The 18,335-nt window shown below is 53.7% G+C and overlaps 1 protein-coding gene across 1 annotated transcript in view; it reads left to right on the top strand.

The window, feature by feature from the left end:
• The window catches only part of LOC137307883 (chymotrypsin-like protease CTRL-1), a gene marked incomplete at its 5' end in the record, with an annotated part of 39,459 nt that overhangs the window by 4,163 nt on the left and 16,961 nt on the right, over nucleotides 1-18,335 (top strand). The window contains 6 exons of the mRNA XM_067976942.1: nucleotides 3,458-3,538; nucleotides 7,159-7,299; nucleotides 9,712-9,839; nucleotides 11,171-11,285; nucleotides 12,763-12,919; nucleotides 16,796-16,881. Coding sequence (XP_067833043.1) covers nucleotides 3,458-3,538; nucleotides 7,159-7,299; nucleotides 9,712-9,839; nucleotides 11,171-11,285; nucleotides 12,763-12,919; nucleotides 16,796-16,881 — 708 coding nt within the window. The remainder of the gene's footprint in view (nucleotides 1-3,457; nucleotides 3,539-7,158; nucleotides 7,300-9,711; nucleotides 9,840-11,170; nucleotides 11,286-12,762; nucleotides 12,920-16,795; nucleotides 16,882-18,335) is intronic.

The following is an 18,335-nucleotide window of genomic DNA, read 5'->3' as shown; positions in this document are numbered from 1 at the left end:
TAGAGGGAGCTTTACTCTGTATCTAACCCTGTACCTGACCCTGGGAGTGTTTGACGGGACAGTGTAGAGGGAGCTTTACTCTGTATCTAACCCTGTACCTGCCCTGGGAGTGTTTGATGGGACAGTGTAGAGGGAGCTTTACTCTGTATCTAACCCTGTACCTGCCCTGGGAGTGTTTGATCGGGACAGTGTAGAGGGAGCTTTACTCTGTATCTAACCCTGTACCTGCCCTGGGAGTGTTTGATGGGACAGTGTAGAGGGAGCTTTACTCTGTATCTTACCCTGTACCTGCCCTGGGAGTGTTTGATCGGACAGTGTAGAGGGAGCTTTACTCTGTATCTAACCCTGTACCTGCCCTGGGAGTGTTTGACGAGACAGTGTAGAGGGAGCTTTACTCTGTATCTAACCCTGTACCTGCCCTGGGAGTGTTTGACGAGACAGTGTAGAGGGAGCTTTACTCTGTATCGAACCCTGTACCTGCCCTGGGAATGTTTGATGGGACAGTGTAGAGGGAGCTTTACTCTGTATCTAACCCTGTACCTGCCCTGGGAGTGTTTGACGGGACAGTGTGGAGGGAGCTTTACTCTGTATCTAACCCTGTACCTGCCCTGGGAGTGTTTGATGGGACAGTGTAGAGGGAGCTTTACTCTGTATCTAACCCTGTACCTGCCCTGGGAGTGTTTGACGGACAGTGTAGAGGGAGCTTTACTCTGTATTTAACCCTGTACCTGCCCTGGGAGTGTTTGATGGGACAGTGTAGAGGGAGCTTTACTCTGTATCTAACCCTGTACCTGCCCTGGGAGTGTTTGATGGGACAGTGTAGAGGGGAGCTTTACTCTGTATCTAACCCTGTACCTGCCCTGGGAGTGTTTGATGGGACAGTGTAGAGGGAGCTTTACTCTGTATCTAACCCTGTACCTGCCCTGGGAGTGTTTGATGGGACAGTGTCGAGGGAGCTTTACTCTGTATCTAACCCTGTACCTGCCCTGGGAGTGTTTGACGGGACAGTGTAGAGGGAGCTTTACTCTGTATCTAACCCTGTACCTGCCCTGGGAGTATTTGATGGGACAGTGTAGAGGGAGCTTTACTCTGTATCTAACCCTGTACCTGCCCTGGGAGTGTTTGATGGGACAGTGTAGAGGGAGCTTTACTCTGTATCTAACCCTGTACCTGACCCTGGGAGTGTTTGACGGGACAGTGTAGAGGGAGCTTTACTCTGTATCTAACCCTGTACCTGCCCTGGGAGTGTTTGATGGGACAGTGTAGAGGGAGCTTTACTCTGTATCTAACCCTGTACCTGCCCTGGGAGTGTTTGATCGGACAGTGTAGAGGGAGCTTTACTCTGTATCTAACCCTGTACCTGCCCTGGGAGTGTTTGATGGGACAGTGTAGAGGGAGCTTTACTCTGTATCTAACCCTGTACCTGCCCTGGGAGTGTTTGATCGGACAGTGTAGAGGGAGCTTTACTCTGTATCTAACCCTGTACCTGCCCTGGGAGTGTTTGACGAGACAGTGTAGAGGGAGCTTTACTCTGTATCTAACCCTGTACCTGCCCTGGGAGTGTTTGACGAGACAGTGTAGAGGGAGCTTTACTCTGTATCTAACCCTGTACCTGCCCTGGGAGTGTTTGATGGGACAGTGTAGAGGGAGCTTTACTCTGTATCTAACCCTGTACCTGCCCTGGGAGTGTTTGATCGGACAGTGTAGAGGGAGCTTTACTCTGTATCTAACCCTGTACCTGCCCTGGGAGTGTTTGACGGGACGGTGTAGAGGGGAGCTTTACTCTGTATCTAACGCTGTACCTGCCCTGGGAGTGTTTGATGGGACAGTGTAGAGGGAGCTTTACTCTGTATCTAACCCTGTACCTGCCCTGGGAGTGTTTGATGGGACAGTGTGGAGGGAGCTTTACTCTGTATCTAACCCTGTACCTGCCCTGGGAGTGTTTGATGGGACAGTGTAGAGGGAGCTTTACTCTGTATCTAACCCTGTACCTGCCCTGGGAGTATTTGATGGGACAGTGTAGAGGGAGCTTTACTCTGTATCTAACCCTGTACCTGCCCTGGGAGTGTTTGATGGGACAGTGTAGAGGGAGCTTTACTCTGTATCTAACCCTGTACCTGACCCTGGGAGTGTTTGACGGGACAGTGTAGAGGGAGCTTTACTCTGTATCTAACCCTGTACCTGCCCTGGGAGTGTTTGATGGGACAGTGTAGAGGGAGCTTTACTCTGTATCTAACCCTGTACCTGCCCTGGGAGTGTTTGATCGGACAGTGTAGAGGGAGCTTTACTCTGTATCTAACCCTGTACCTGCCCTGGGAGTGTTTGATGGGACAGTGTAGAGGGAGCTTTACTCTGTATCTAACCCTGTACCTGCCCTGGGAGTGTTTGATCGGACAGTGTAGAGGGAGCTTTACTCTGTATCTAACCCTGTACCTGCCCTGGGAGTGTTTGACGAGACAGTGTAGAGGGAGCTTTACTCTGTATCTAACCCTGTACCTGCCCTGGGAGTGTTTGACGAGACAGTGTAGAGGGAGCTTTACTCTGTATCTAACCCTGTACCTGCCCTGGGAGTGTTTGATGGGACAGTGTAGAGGGAGCTTTACTCTGTATCTAACCCTGTACCTGCCCTGGGAGTGTTTGATCGGACAGTGTAGAGGGAGCTTTACTCTGTATCTAACCCTGTACCTGCCCTGGGAGTGTTTGACGGGACGGTGTAGAGGGAGCTTTACTCTGTATCTAACGCTGTACCTGCCCTGGGAGTGTTTGATGGGACAGTGTAGAGGGAGCTTTACTCTGTATCTAACCCTGTACCTGCCCTGGGAGTGTTTGATGGGACAGTGTGGAGGGAGCTTTACTCTGTATCTAACCCTGTACCTGCCCTGGGAGTGTTTGATGGGACAGTGTAGAGGGAGCTTTACTCTGTATCTAACCCTGTACCTGCCCTGGGAGTGTTTGACGGGACAGTGTAGAGGGAGCTTTACTCTGTATCTAACCCTGTACCTGCCCTGGGAGTGTTTGACGGGACAGTGTAGAGGGAGCTTTACTCTGTATCTAACCCTGTACCTGCCCTGGGAGTGTTTGATGGGACAGTGTAGAGGGAGCTTTACTCTGTATCTAACCCTGTACCTGCCCTGGGAGTGTTTGATGGGACAGTGTAGAGGGAGCTTTACTCTGTATCTAACCCTGTACCTGCCCTGGGAGTGTTTGATGGGACAGTGTAGAGGGAGCTTTACTCTGTATCTAACCCTGTACCTGCCCTGGGAGTGTTTGACGGGACAGTGTAGAGGGAGCTTCCCTCTGTATCTCACCCTGACACAGTTCCTTCCTGCTAGCATCTCTCTGGTCTCCAGGTAGACACCCCTCGTCTGTTTGCTCTCGTTAATTGGTGCCTGCCGAGTTTCTTTATTTGCTGCAATACAGTCGACCATTCTGAATAATTAAAACAACGTCTCCACAGGTAGACAGAACATTGGCCCTGATCCATCGCTAGTGGTCCAAAAGATTAAGGACACAGTCCCAGATTCGGAGAGAAACCTTGGTAAATATTTTTCCCTTGCTATCTGAAAGCAGCGAACCTCGCTACACGAGGCCTCACCATCGACGCTGGCCAAATGGTACAATTTTAAAGGGGGGACGCGGGGACAGAGAGACCTGGGGGTGCGTGTACACCAATCTTTGGCGGTGGCAGGACAGGTTGAGAAGGCTGTTAAAGCATACGGAGATCCTGGACTTTATTAATAGAGGCACAAAAGCAAGGGAGTTGTGCTAAACCCTTTATAAAACACTGGTTGGGCCTCAGCTGGAGAATTGTGTCCAATTCTGGGCACCGCACTTTAGGAAGGATCTCCAGGCCTTCGAGAGGGTGCGGAGGAGATTTACCAGAATGGGAGCAGGGCTGGTAAAAAGTTAAAAACAGTGGATGTCCAAAAGGGACTTCGGGGTTCAGGTATATCGATCATTGAACAGGTGCAGAAAATAATCAAGAAGGCCAATGGAACGCTGGCCTTAATATCTAGAGGACTAGAGTACAAGGGGGCAGAAGTTATGCTGCAGCTATACAAAACCCTGGTTAGACCACACCTGGAGTACTGGGAGCAGTTCTGGGCACCGCACCTTCGGAAGGACATATTGGCCTTGGAGGGAGTGCAGCGTAGGTTTACTGGAATGATACCCGGACTTCAAGGGTTAAGTTACGAGGGAGAGATTACACAAATTGGGGTTGTATTCTCTGGAGTCTCGAAGGGTAAGGGGTGATCTGATCGAAGTTTATAAGATATTAAGGGGAACGGATAGAGAGAAACTATTTCCGCTGGTTGGGGATTCTAGGAGTAGGGGGCACAGTCTAAAAATGAGAGCCAGACCTTTCAGGAGCGAGATTAGAAAACATTTCTACACACAAAGGGTGGTAGAAGTTTGGAACTCTCTTCTTTTGTGGACGTAGCGCCTTTAATGTCGAGATTGCTGGTTTCATGAAGCCCCGTTACTAAGGCAGGGTTAAGTACCTCGTTCTGTTGGAGCAGCGTAGACCAGATGGAGGTTTGGAGGTCAACGAGAGAGCTGGATAGCCTGACTAGCGATCGAATGTCCCACCCTGACCGGTGGGGGTGGACCAGAGGACGTGTGTTGACACAACACCAGACCAAAGAGTCGGGAGGAGTTTTGGGAGGAGCAAGCCTCTGGATCGCCTCCAGAAGGTGACTGCCCTTGACATCAAGGTAGCATTTGACCGAGTGTGGCACCAAGGAGCCCGAGTAAAATTGAAGTCAATGGGAATCGGGGGGGAAAACTCTCCAGTGGCTGGAGTCATACCTGGCACAAAGGAAGATGGTAGTGGTTGTTGGAGGCCAATCATCTCAGCCCCGGGACATTGCTGCAGGAGTTCCTCAGGGCAGTGTCCTCGGCCCAACCATCTTCAGCTGCTTCATCAATGACCTTCCCTCCATCATAAGGTCAGAAATGGGGATGTTCGCTGATGATTGCACAGTGTTCAGTTCCATTCGCAACCCCTCAAATAATGAAGCAGTCCGAGCCCGCATGCAGCAAGACCTGGACAACATCCAGGCTTGGGCTGATATGTGGCAAGTAACATTCGCGCCAGACAAGTGCCAGGCGATGACCATCTCCAACAAGAGAGAGTCCAACCACCTCCCCTTGACATTCAACGGCATTACCATCGCCGAAACCCCCACCATCAACATCCTGGGGGGTCACCATTGACCAGAAACTTAACTGGACCAGCCATATAAATACTGTGGCAACAAGAGCAGGTCGGAGGCTGGGTATTCTGCTGGGAGTGACTCCCCAAAGCCTTTCCGCCATCTACAAGGCACAAGTCAGGAGTGTGATGGAATACTCTCCACTTGCCTGGATGAGTGCAGCTCCAACAACAATCCTGGACCGGAATCGATTGCCTGAGGGAGCCAGAGAGGAATTTTCCAGAGTATTTTTTCTGTTTGTTGGCCCGGCAACGTTCTCCCTCTTCACCCCTCTCCCGGGAGCTTGCACGGGTTCCAGGCGCCGATGAGTGTAGGGGCAATCTTTCCTGGCCCATTGCCCTGTCCTTACATCTGTCGCTCTCGTGAGAATCCTCCCGGGAGGCTTCAGAGAGGCGCAAGGGAAGAAAAGAAAGGCAAAGGGGTTCGGTGGCCAAAGGTTTCGGGGGTGGGTTTTAAGGTCGGGGGTCTCAGAGGGAGGTCGGAGGGGCTTAGGGAGGGAATTCCAGAGCGTAGGGTCCAGGCAGCTGAAGGCACGGCCGCCAGTGGTGGAGCGATGGGAATCGGAGGATGGACACATACTGATTGGATAATAAGAGTCTGAATGGGGGAGAGGAGCAAAGGGATCTGGGGGTACAGATACACAAATCACCAAAAGTAGAGACGCAGGTTAATAAGGCCATAAAAAAAGGCAAATCAAACACTGGGGTTCATTTCTAGAGGGATAGAATTGAAAAGCAGAGAAGTTATGTTAAACTTGTATAGAACCTTGGTTAGACCACACTTGGAGCACTGGGCACAGTTCTGGTCTCCATGTACCTTGGTTAGACCACACTTGGAGCACTGTGCACAGTTCTGGTCTCCATATACCTTGGTTAGACCACACTTGGAGTACTGGGCACAGTTCTGGTCTCCATATACCTTGGTTAGACCACACTTGGAGCACTGTGCAAAGTTCTGGTCTCCTTATACCTTGGTTAGACCACACTTGGAGCACTGTGCACAGTTCTGGTCTCCGTATACCTTGGTTAGACCACACTTGGAGTACTGGGCACAGTTCTGGTCTCCATATACCTTGGTTAGACCACACTTGGAGCACTGTGCAAAGTTCTGGTCTCCATATACCTTGGTTAGACCACACTTGGAGCACTGTGCACAGTTCTGGTCTCCATATACCTTGGTTAGATCACACTTGGAGCACTGTGCACAGTTCTGGTCTCCATATACCTTGGTTAGACCACACTTGGAGCACTGTGCACAGTTCTGGTCTCCATATACCTTGGTTAGACCACACTTGGAGCACTGTGCACAGTTCTGGTCTCCATATACCTTGGTTGGACCACACTTGGAGCACTGTGCACAGTTCTGGTCTCCATATTATAAAAAGGATATAGAGGCACTGGAGAAGGTGCAAAAAAGATTTACAAGAATGAAACCAGAACTGAGAGGTTTTACCTATCAGGAAAGATTGAACAGACTGGGGCTCTTTTCTCCAGAAAAGAGAAGACTGAGGGGTGACCTGATCGAGGTCTTTAAGATTATGAAAGGGTTCGATAGGGTAGACGGAGAGAAGATGTTTCCACTTGTGGGGGAGACCAGAACTCGGGGCCATAAATATAAGATAGTCACCAATAAATCCAATAGGGGAATTCAGGAGAAACTTCTTTCCCCAGAGAGTGGTGAGAATGTGGAACTCGCTCCCACAAGGAGTAGTTGAGGTGAATAGTGTGGATGGATTTAAGGGGAAGCTGGATAAACACATGAGGGAGAGAGGAATAGAAGGAGATGGTGAGAGGGTGAGATGGAGTAGGGAGGGAGGAGGCTCGTGTGGAGCATAAACACCGGGATAGAGCAGTGGGGCCGAATGGCCTGTTTCTGGACTGCAGACTCGATGTAACTTGACGGAAGGTGTTGTTTCCAGCTCTGTGATTGCTCCTTCATGTAGATATATTCACAATCGGGATTGGGGATGCCAGCAAGCAGGAACTCGAGAGACTGACCACCAAGAAGGAGGCCCAGCATTCATTTTACTTCACGAGTTATCATCTATTGGATGAACTGACGAATCTTACCAAATTACCAATGGGTGAGTCGAGGTCCTGGTCTGATCTACTGACGACTGGTGTGAAGCTAGTTACTGCGGATTAACACCAGCGATACCCAGAATAAAAAGAACTCAATTCAATCCCATTGTAGACAATCCCAATGGACCCGACCCCTTCCCATTCACTCCCACTGTACACAATCCCAATGGACCCGACCCCTTCCCATTCACTCCCACTGCACACAATCCCAATGGACCCGACCCCTTCCCATTCACTCCCACTGTGCACAATCCCAATGGACCCGACCCCTTCCCATTCACTCCCACTGTGCACAATCCCAATGGACCCGACCCCTTCCCATTCACTCCCACTGTGCACAATCCCAATGGACCCGACCCCTTCCCATTCACTCCCACTGTACACAATCCCAATGGACCCGACCCCTTCCCATTCACTCCCACTGTACACAATCCCAATGGACCCGACCCCTTCCCATTCACTCCCACTGTGCACAATCCCAATGGACCCGACCCCTTCCCATTCACTCCCACTGTACACAATCCCAATGGACCCGACCCCTTCCCATTCACTCCCACTGTACACAATCCCAATGGACCTGACCCCTTCCCATTCACTCCCACTGTACACAATCCCAATGGACCTGACCCCTTCCCATTCACTCCCACTGTACACAATCCCAATGGACCCGACCCCTTCCCCTTCACTCCCACTGTACACAATCCCAATGGACCCGACCCCTTCCCATTCACTCCCACTGTACACAATCCCAATGGACCCGACCCCTTCCCATTCACTCCCACTGTACACAATCCCAATGGACCCGACCCCTTCCCATTCACTCCCACTGTGCACAATCCCAATGGACCCGACCCCTTCCCATTCACTCCCACTGTACACAATCCCAATGGACCCAACCCCTTCCCATTCACTCCCACTGTACACAATCCCAATGGACCCGACCCCTTCCCATTCACTCCCATTGTGCACAATCCCAATGGACCCGACCCCTTCCCCTTCACTCCCACTGTACACAATCCCAATGGACCCGACCCCTTCCCATTCACTCCCACTGTGCACAATCCCAATGGACCCGACCCCTTCCCATTCACTCCCACTGTACACAATCCCAATGGACCCGACCCCTTCCCCTTCACTCCCACTGTACACAATCCCAATGGACCCGATCCCTTCCCATTCACTCCCACTGTACACAATCCCAATGGACCCGACCCCTTCCCTTTCACTCCCACTGTGCACAATCCCAATGGACCCGACCCCTTCCCATTCACTCCCACTGTACACAATCCCAATGGACCCGACCCCTTCCTGTTCACTCCCACTGTGCACAATCCCAATGGACCCGACCCCTTCCCATTCACTCCCACTGTGCACAATCCCAATGGACCCGACCCCTTCCCATTCACTCCCACTGTACACAATCCCAATGGACCCGACCCCTTCCCATTCACTCCCACTCTACACAATCCCAATGGACCCGACCCCTTCCCATTCACTCCCACTGGACACAATCCCAATGGACCCGACCCCTTCCCATTCACTCCCACTGTACACAATCCCAATGGACCCGACCCCTTCCCATTCACTCCCACTGTACACAATCCCAATGGACCCGACCCCTTCCCATTCACTCCCACTGTGCACAATCCCAATGGACCCGACCCCTTCCCGTTCACTCCCACTGTGCACAATCCCAATGGACCCGACCCCTTCCCGTTCACTCCCACTGTAAACAATCCCAATGGACCCGACCCCTTCCCATTCACTCCCACTGTACACAATCCCAATGGACCCGACCCCTTCCCATTCACTCCCACTGTACACAATCCCAATGGACCCGACCCCTTCCCATTCACTCCCACTGTACACAATCCCAATGGACCCGATCCCTTCCCATTCACTCCCACTGTACACAATCCCAATGGACCCGATCCCTTCCCATTCACTCCCACTGTACACAATCCCAATGGACCCGACCCCTTCCCATTCACTCCCCACTGTACACAATCCCAATGGACCCGACCCCTTCCCATTCACTCCCACTGTCCACAATCCCAATAGACCCGACCCCTTCCCATTCACTCCCACTGTACACAATCCCAATGGACCCGACCCCTTCCCATTCACTCCCACTGTCCACAATCCCAATAGACCCGACCCCTTCCCATTCACTCCCACTGTACACAATCCCAATGGACCCGACCCCTTCCCCTTCACTCCCACTGTACACAATCCCAATGGACCCGACCCCTTCCCATTCACTCCCACTGAACACAATCCCAATGGACCCGACCCCTTCCCATTCACTCCCACTGTACACAATCCCAATGGACCCGACCCCTTCCCATTCACTCCCACTGGACACAATCCCAATGCGACTAACAGACCTGGCGTTTTTCTCTTTGGATTTTCAGGAGCTGTCAAGGCCTGCGGGATAAGGGGGCGTGTTCGGGACCAGAGGAGCCTGGGCCGAGTGTTTGGGGGAGAGAATGCCGAGAAAAAGCAGTGGCCCTGGCAGGTGCTGATTCAGGTGGCCAGTCAGGTACGACCCTGTCAGTCGGAACCCGCTCAGGCCTCGACATTTCAATCCCACAGACCGAGGGGAGCGGACAATGGCCCCCTCACCCACCTCCCCTCTGCCCCTCCTGCACATGGTGAGATACAGAGTAAAGCTCCCTCTACACTGTCCCATCAAACACTCCCAGGGCAGGTACAGGGTTAGATACAGAGTAAAGCTCCCTCTACACTGTCCCATCAAACACTCCCAGGGCAGGTACAGGGTTAGATACAGAGTAAAGCTCCCTCTACACTGTCCCGTCAAACATTCCCAGGGCAGGTACAGGGTTAGATACAAAGTAAAGCTCCCTCTACACTGTCCCGTCAAACACTCCCAGGGCAGGTACAGGGTTAGATACAGAGTAAAGCTCCCTCTACACTGTCCCGTCAAACACTCCCAGGGCAGGTACAGGGTTAGATACAGAGTAAAGCTCCCTCTACACTGTCCCGTCAAACACTCTCAGGGCAGGTACAGGGTTAGATACAGAGTAAAGCTCCCTCTACACTGTCCCGTCAAACACTCCCAGGGCAGGTACAGGGTTAGATACAGAGTAAAGCTCCCTCTACACTGTCCCGTCAAACACTCCCAGGGCAGGTCCAGGGTTAGATACAGAGTAAAGCTCCCTCGACACTGTCCCGTCAAACACTCCCAGGGCAGGTACAGGGTTAGATACAGAGTAAAGCTCCCTCGACACTGTCCCGTCAAACACTCCCAGGGCAGGTACAGGGTTAGATACAGAGTAAAGCTCCCTCGACACTGTCCCGTCAAACACTCCCAGGGGCAGGTACAGGGTTAGATACAGAGTAAAGCTCCCTCTACACTGTCCCATCAAACACTCCCAGGGTCAGGTACAGGGTTAGATACAGAGTAAAGCTCCCTCGACACTGTCCCGTCAAACACTCCCAGGGGCAGGTACAGGGTTAGATACAGGGTACAGCTCTCTATCAAAGTCTATTGCACGCTGAGGGTCAATTGAAATTTTCCAGTCTGGGATCAATAGATTTTTTTGGGGGTTTTGAGGGATATGAAACTGAGGCGGGAACCTGGAGTTGAGGTGCATATCAGGCCACGATGTTCTGGGGGACAGGCCCGAGGGGCTGAATGGCCTCCTCCCTACTCCTCCGTCCCTAAAGCGTTTGAGTGGATGGGGCGTGCGTGGGAGCGGGAAAGCCTCGTAGAATCTGGGCCCCAGCGGATTGGGACAGAGGGCAGGATGGGGCAGGTCGGCCCCAGGACTGACAGTTGGCCATTGGGCGGGCCTGAATCCCCTCACGGGTCCCTCTGCGGCCTCACTTCATCCTCTGCCCCCCTTTCAGGGCTCATCGTACGTCGGAGGGGGCTCAATTATTTCACCCAGATGGATATTGTCCGCGGCTCATAACTTCGTGATGGACGGGCCCGTGGCCAATTCGCAAATCTCCGTGTACATCGGTAAGTGTTCATCGCTCATCGGTTGGCCGTGTTTTGCTCGACGGGGAAGGGGTCCACCCTGGTCCGGAACGTAGTCGAATTCGAGCTCGGCCGTTCGGGGACGATGTCGGGAAGCATTTCTCCACACAAAGGGGAGTGGGAATCTGGAACTCTCTCCTCCCCCAACTCCACTCCCCTCCAAAAAGCTGGCCAGGCCTGGGGGTCAATTGGGACTTCCAAGACCGAGGTCGATCGATTTTTGTTCGGTCTTAAGGGTTGCATAGAAACAGGGAAAATAGGAGCAGGAGTTGGCCATTCGGCCCTTCGGGCCTGCTCCGCCATTCAAGATGATCATGGCCGATCGTCTAACTCAGTGCCCTGTTCCCGCTTTTTCCCCGTATCCCTTGATCCCTTTAGCATTAAGAAATATATCGATCTCCTTCTTGAATACATCTAATGGCTCGGCCTCCACTGCCTTCTGTGGTAGAGAATTCCACAGGTTCACCACCCTCTGAGTGAAGACATTTCTCCTCATCTCGGTTCTAAATGGCCGACCCCGTATCCTGAGACTGTGACCCCCCTGGTTCTGGACTCCCCAGCCATCGGGAACATCCTCCCTGCATCGAGTCTGTCTCGCCCTCTTAGAATTTTATATGTTTCGATGAGATCACCTCTCATTCTTCTAAACTCGAGTGAATATAGGCCGAGTCGACCCAATCTCTCCTCATACAGCCCTGCCATCCCAGGAATCAGCCTGGTGAACCTTCGTTGCACTCCCTCCATGGCAAGGACGTCCTTCCTCAGATAAGGAGACCAAAACTGCGCACAATACTCCAGGTGTGGTCTCACCAAGGCCCTGTATAACTGCAGTAAGACATCCCTGCTCCTGTACTCAAATCCTCTTGCAATGAAGGCCAACATACCATTCGCCTTCCTAACTGCTCGCTGCACCTGAATGCAACTGGTGTACGAGGACACCCAGGTCTCGTTGCACCTCCCCTTTTCCCGATCTATCTCCAGTACGGAACCAAGGCGCTTCGATGGAGTTGAGGGACAGATCAGCTAAGATCTGATTGAATGGCGGAACAGGCTCCCACGACCCAATGGGTCTCAACTTTTCTGGTCAGCGCAAAAAAAAAACAACCAGTTTTACTCAATTCAATTCTCTCGACTGGCCATGGTGAGATCTGAGCCGCTTAAGGAGATATTAGGACAGGTCGGTCAAAGAGGGAGGTTTTAAGGAGCGTCTTAAAGGAGGAGAGATGGAGGGAGGGAGAGAGAGAGAGAGAGAGAGAGGCGTAGAGGGAATTCCAGAGTTTAAGGCCCGGGCCTCTGAAGGCACGGCCGCCAATGGTGGGGCGAAGGGAGCAGGGGATGGACAAGAGGGCGGAATTGGAGGAGCGCAGAGATCTGGGAGGGTCGTAGGGGGCTGGAGGAGGTTCCAGAGATCGGGAGGACATCCTTTCACCGTTTCTCAACTCACACACGAATATTTCAGGTCGTGTTAAGAGACTCGCCATCCATCGCAAGGAGGTAGCGGAGGTGCATGTCCACGATAGGTACAACGATACAGCCACAAGGAACAACGGTTTATACATCTACGACATCGCTGTTCTACGTTTGAAGGAAGATTTGGTTTACAGCGACCGAATCAGGTTTGTTCATTCGATGCCTTTTATGCTTACCCGCCTCGAACGCTCTTCAAGACAAGGCGTCTTGGCTGGCTGAGTCCGAACACGGGGACAGGAGGAGGCCGTTCAGCCCCTCGAGCCTTGCTCCCCGCCGCTCAGCCAGATCACAGCCGATATCTGTCCCCGAACTCCCTCCGGCCTCCCTGGCTCCTTGTCCCTTAAGACCACTTTGCCGAGCAAAAGCCGATCGGTCTCTGATTTAATTGAGCGGGAGTCAGCTGCCTTCTGCGGGGGAGAGTCTCACACGTCTACCACCCTTTACGCGGAGAGATGTCTCCGACCTTCTCTCCTCAATGGCCTGGCTCTGATTTTAAGGTTGCGTCTCCTTCTCCTCGATTCCCCCACCAGCGGGAAAAAAAATTCTCTCTCATCGACACCATCAAATCCTTTCAAAATCATAAAGACCTCAATCGAATCCCCCCCTTAACCTTTCCAAAGTTGAGTTGATGGTTACGGAGGGCGCGAGCCTCGTTTATGTAATCATTCCTCCAACAAGAGAGAGTCTAACCACCTCCCCTTGACATTCAACGGCATTACCATCGCCGAATCCCCCACCATCAACATCCTGGGGGTCACCATTGACCAGAAACTTAACTGGACCAGCCATATAAATATTGTGGCTACGAGAGCAGGTCAGAGGCTGGGTTTTCTGCAGCGAGTGACTCACCTCCTGACTCCCCAAAGCCTTTCCACCATCTGCAAGGCACAAGTCAGGAGTGTGATGGAATACTCTCCACTTGCCTGGATGAGTGCAGCTCCAACAACACTCAAGAAGCTCGACACCATCCAGGACAAAGCAGCCCGCTTGATTGGCACCCCATCCACCACCCTAAACATTCACTCCCTTCACCACCGGTGCACCGTGGCTGCAGTGTGGACCATCCACAGGATGCACTGCAGCAACTCGCCAAGGCTTCTTCGACAGCACCTCCCAAACCCGCGACCTCTACCACCTAGAAGGACAAGGGCAGCAGGTACATGGGAACAACACCACCTGCACGTTCCCCTCCAAGTCACACACCATCCCGACTTGGAAATATATCGGCCGTTCCTTCATCGTCGCTGGGTCAAAATCCTGGAACTCCCTTCCTAACAGCACTGTGGGAGAACCGTCACCACACGGACTGCAGCGGTTCAAGAAGGCGGCTCACCACCACCTTCTCAAGGGCAATTAGGGATGGGCAATAAATGCCGGCCTCGCCAGCGACGCCCACATCCCATGAACGAATAAAAAAAAAGTCTATCCTTTGCAGCCCTGGTGAATTTGCACTCCCTCCAAGTCCGATATGTCCATTCAAATGTGCGATGCCCAGAACTGTACGCAGTCACTCCAGATGTGCTCTAACCAGGGATTAAGAACACAGAGCAACTTAGGAACAGGAAGAGGCCATTCAGCCCCTCGAGCCTGTTCCGCTATTCAATCAGAGCATGGCTGACCGCCGTCTGAGCTCCATCTGCCCACTTGGGTTCCATAACCCTTAAAACCCCAACAAAAGTCTATCGATCTCAGCCTGGAACCCGCCAATCGACCCCCCAATGTCCACGGCCTTTTGTGGGGGGAGAGAGTCCCAGATTCCCCCTCCCCTTCATGTGGAGAAATGCTCCCTGACCTCACCCCCCCGAACGGGCCGAGCTCTGATTTTAAGGTTCTGCCCCACCTTGTTCTGGATTCCCCCCACCAGAGGAAATAGTTGCTCTCTCCATCTACCCTATCGAATCCTTCAATCATCTCAAACCCCTCCATTAGATCCCCCTCCCGTTAATCTTCGTCACTCGAGGGAACACAAGACTCGTCTGTGCGACCTCTCCTCGTAATTTAACCCTTTAAGCCTCCCCGGTTTCGTTCTGGTGAATCTGCTCTGCGCCCCCTCCAAGGCCGATATCTCCTTCCTGGAGTGCGGTGGCCCAGAACTGGGTGCAGGTCTCTCCAGATGTGGGGGGTCTGACCAGGTCTCTGTACAGCTGGAGCATAACCCCCCCTCCCATTTGTATTCCAGCCCCCTTGAGATAAAGGCCAACGTTTCCATTCGCCCTTCCCAATTATTAAATTATTTTTAGGCTGGAGGTCAAGGGTTCGAGCCCCACACACATTCCAGGGACTCGAGCCCCAATAATCCAGGCCGACACTCCCCGGTTGTCCAGTACTGAGGGAGCGCCGCACTGTCGGAGGGTCAGTACTGAGGGAGCGCCGCACTGTCGGAGGGTCGGTACTGAGGGAGCGCCGCACTGTCGGAGGGTCAGTACTGAGGGAGCGCCGCACTGTCGGAGGGTCGGTACTGAGGGAGCGCCGCACTGTCGGAGGGTCGGTACTGAGGGAGCGCCGCACTGTCGGAGGGTCGGTACTGAGGGAGCGCCGCACTGTCGGAGGGTCGGTACTGAGGGAGCGCCGCACTGTCGGAGGGTCGGTACTGAGGGAGCGCCGCACTGTCGGAGGGTCGGTACTGAGGGAGCGCCGCGCTGTCGGAGGGTCGGTACTGAGGGAGCGCCGCACTGTCGGAGGGTCGGTACTGAGGGAGCGCCGCACTGTCGGAGGGTCGGTACTGAGGGAGCGCCGCACTGTCGGAGGGGCAGTACTGAGGGAGCGCCGCACTGTCGGAGGGTCAGTACTGAGGGAGCGCCGCACTGTCGGAGGGTCGGTACTGAGGGAGCGCCGCACTGTCGGAGGGTCAGTACTGAGGGAGCGCCGCACTGTCGGAGGGTCGGTACTGAGGGAGCGCCGCACTGTCGGAGGGTCAGTACTGAGGGAGCGCCGCACTGTCGGAGGGTCAGTACTGAGGGAGCGCCGCACTGTGGGAGGGTCGGTACTGAGGGAGCGCCGCACTGTCGGAGGGTCGGTACTGAGGGAGCGCCGCACTGTCGGAGGGTCGGGACTGAGGGAGCGCCGCACTGTCGGAGGGTCGGTACTGAGGGAGCGCCGCACTGTCGGAGGGTCAGTACTGAGGGAGCGCCGCACTGTCGGAGGGTCAGTACTGAGGGAGCGCCGCACTGTCGGAGGGTCAGTACTGAGGGAGCGCCGCACTGTCGGAGGGTCAGTACTGAGGGAGCGCTGCACTGTCGGAGGGGCGGTACTGAGGGAGCGCCGCACTGTCGGAGGGTCAGTACTGAGGGAGCGCCGCACTGTCGGAGGGTCTGTACTGAGGGAGCGCCGCACTGTCGAAGGGTCGGTACTGAGGGAGCGCCGCACTGTCGGAGGGTCAGTACTGAGGGAGCGCCGCACTGTCGGAGGGTCTGTACTGAGGGAGCGCCGCACTGTCGAAGAGTCAGAGAGGACATTCCCAGCTCGCGATCCCACCATTATCTGAAACGCACAAGCCCGGGTCGACCAGTGGCGTCTCCGCTCGGCGGCCATTTTAGGTGCGGGAAAGTGAGCGGAGTCCATTTTAGATCTGGTGCGCTCAACCACAAATCGGGGGATGCGCAAGAGGCCGGAATTGGGGGAGCGCAGAGATCTCGGAGGGTCGGGGGAGGTTACAGAGATAGCTGGGAGGGGGAGGGCGAGGGCCGTGGAGGGATTTGAACACGAGGATTGAGGCGTTCCCCGGACCGGGAGCCAGTGTCGGCCCAGCGAGCACAGGGAGAGGGGGTGATGGGTGAACGGGACTCGGTGCGAGTTAGGATACGGGGGGGGGCAGCAGATGAGTCGATGGCTACGGAGGGGTCAAGGTGGGAGGCCGGGCCAGGAGAGCATTGGGATAGTCCAGTCTGGAGGGGACAAAGGGCGTGGATGAGGGTTTCGGCAGCGGATGAGCTGAGGCAGCGGGCAGGAGTGATTGAAAACGTTTGTGTGCTTGTTGCCATGGCAGCTGAGGCCTAGTTCCATCTGCCTCCCTCTCCTCTCAGGCCTGTTTGTCTCCCGTGCACAAAGGAAGTGAATGAGTTTCTATCGATGGCCTCTGGTGACTGGAGGGACAAGTGTCGATACCAAGGTACGTTGGGGGAACTATTTAATAGAAGGGTAAGGCTTCTCGGCCTATTGATGACCAGTCCTCTGGTAAAATGCTGTACCTGCCCTGGGAGTGTTTGACGGGACAGTGTAGAGGGAGCTTTACTCTGTATCTAACCCTGTACCTGCCCTGGGAGTGTTTGACGGGACACTGTAGAGGGAGCTTTACTCTGCATCTAACCCTGTACCTGCCCTGGGAGTGTTTGACGGGACAGTGCAGAGAGAGGGAGCTTTACTCTGTATCTAACCCTGTACCTGCCCTGGGAGTGTTTGATGGGACAGTGTAGAGGGAGCTTTACTCTGTATCTAACCCTGTACCTGCCCTGGGAGTGTTTGACGGGACAGTGTAGAGGGAGCTTTACTCTGTATCTAACCCTGTACCTGCCCTGGGAGTGTTTGACGGGACAGTGTAGAGGGAGCTTTACTCTGTATCTCACCCTGTACCTGCCCTGGGAGTGTTTGATGGGACAGTGTAGAGGGAGCTTTACTCTGTATCTAACCCTGTACCTGCCCTGGGAGTGTTTGATGGGACAGTGTAGAGGGAGCTTTACTCTGTATCTAACCCTGTACCTGCCCTGGGAGTGTTTGACGGGACAGTGTAGAGGGAGCTTTACTCTGTATCTAACCCTGTACCTGCCCCTGGGAGTGTTTGATGGGACAGTGTAGAGGGAGTTTTACTCTGTGTCTCACCCTGTACCTGCCCTGGGAGTGTTTGATGGGACAGTGTAGAGGGAGCTTTACTCTGTATCTAACCCTGTACCTGCCCCTGGGAGTGTTTGATGGGAGAGTGCAGAGGGAGCTTTACTCTGTATCTAACCCTGTACCTGCCCCTGGGAGTGTTTGACGGGACAGTGGAGAGGGAGCTTTACTCTGTATCTAACCCTGTACCTGCCCTGGGAGTGTTTGACGGGACACTGTAGAGGGAGCTTTACTCTGCATCTAACCCTGTACCTGCCCTGGGAGTGTTTGACGGGACAGTGCAGAGAGAGGGAGCTTTACTCTGTATCTAACCCTGTACCTGCCCTGGGAGTGTTTGACGGGACAGTGTAGAGGGAGCTTTACTCTGTATCCAACCCTGTACCTGCCCTGGGAGTGTTTGATGGGACAGTGTAGAGGGAGCTTTACTCTGTATCTAACCCTGTACCTGCCCTGGGAGTGTTTGATGGGACAGTGTAGAGGGAGCTTTACTCTGTATCTAACCCTGTACCTGCCCTGGGAGTGTTTGATGGGACAGTGTAGAGGGAGCTTTACTCTCTATCTAACCCTGTACCTGCCCTGGGAGTGTTTGATGGGACAGTGTAGAGGGTGCTTTACTCTGTATCTAACCCTGTACCTGCCCTGGGAGTGTTTGATGGGACAGTGTAGAGGGAGCTTTACTCTGTATCTAACCCTGTACCTGCCCTGGGAGTGTTTGACGGGACAGTGTAGAGGGAGCTT

The sequence above is a fragment of the Heptranchias perlo genome, unplaced genomic scaffold, assembly GCF_035084215.1.
Source record: "Heptranchias perlo isolate sHepPer1 unplaced genomic scaffold, sHepPer1.hap1 HAP1_SCAFFOLD_1143, whole genome shotgun sequence".
NCBI classification, from domain to species: Eukaryota; Metazoa; Chordata; class Chondrichthyes; order Hexanchiformes; family Hexanchidae; genus Heptranchias; species Heptranchias perlo.
This window is presented reverse-complemented; position numbering and strand designations above follow the sequence as displayed.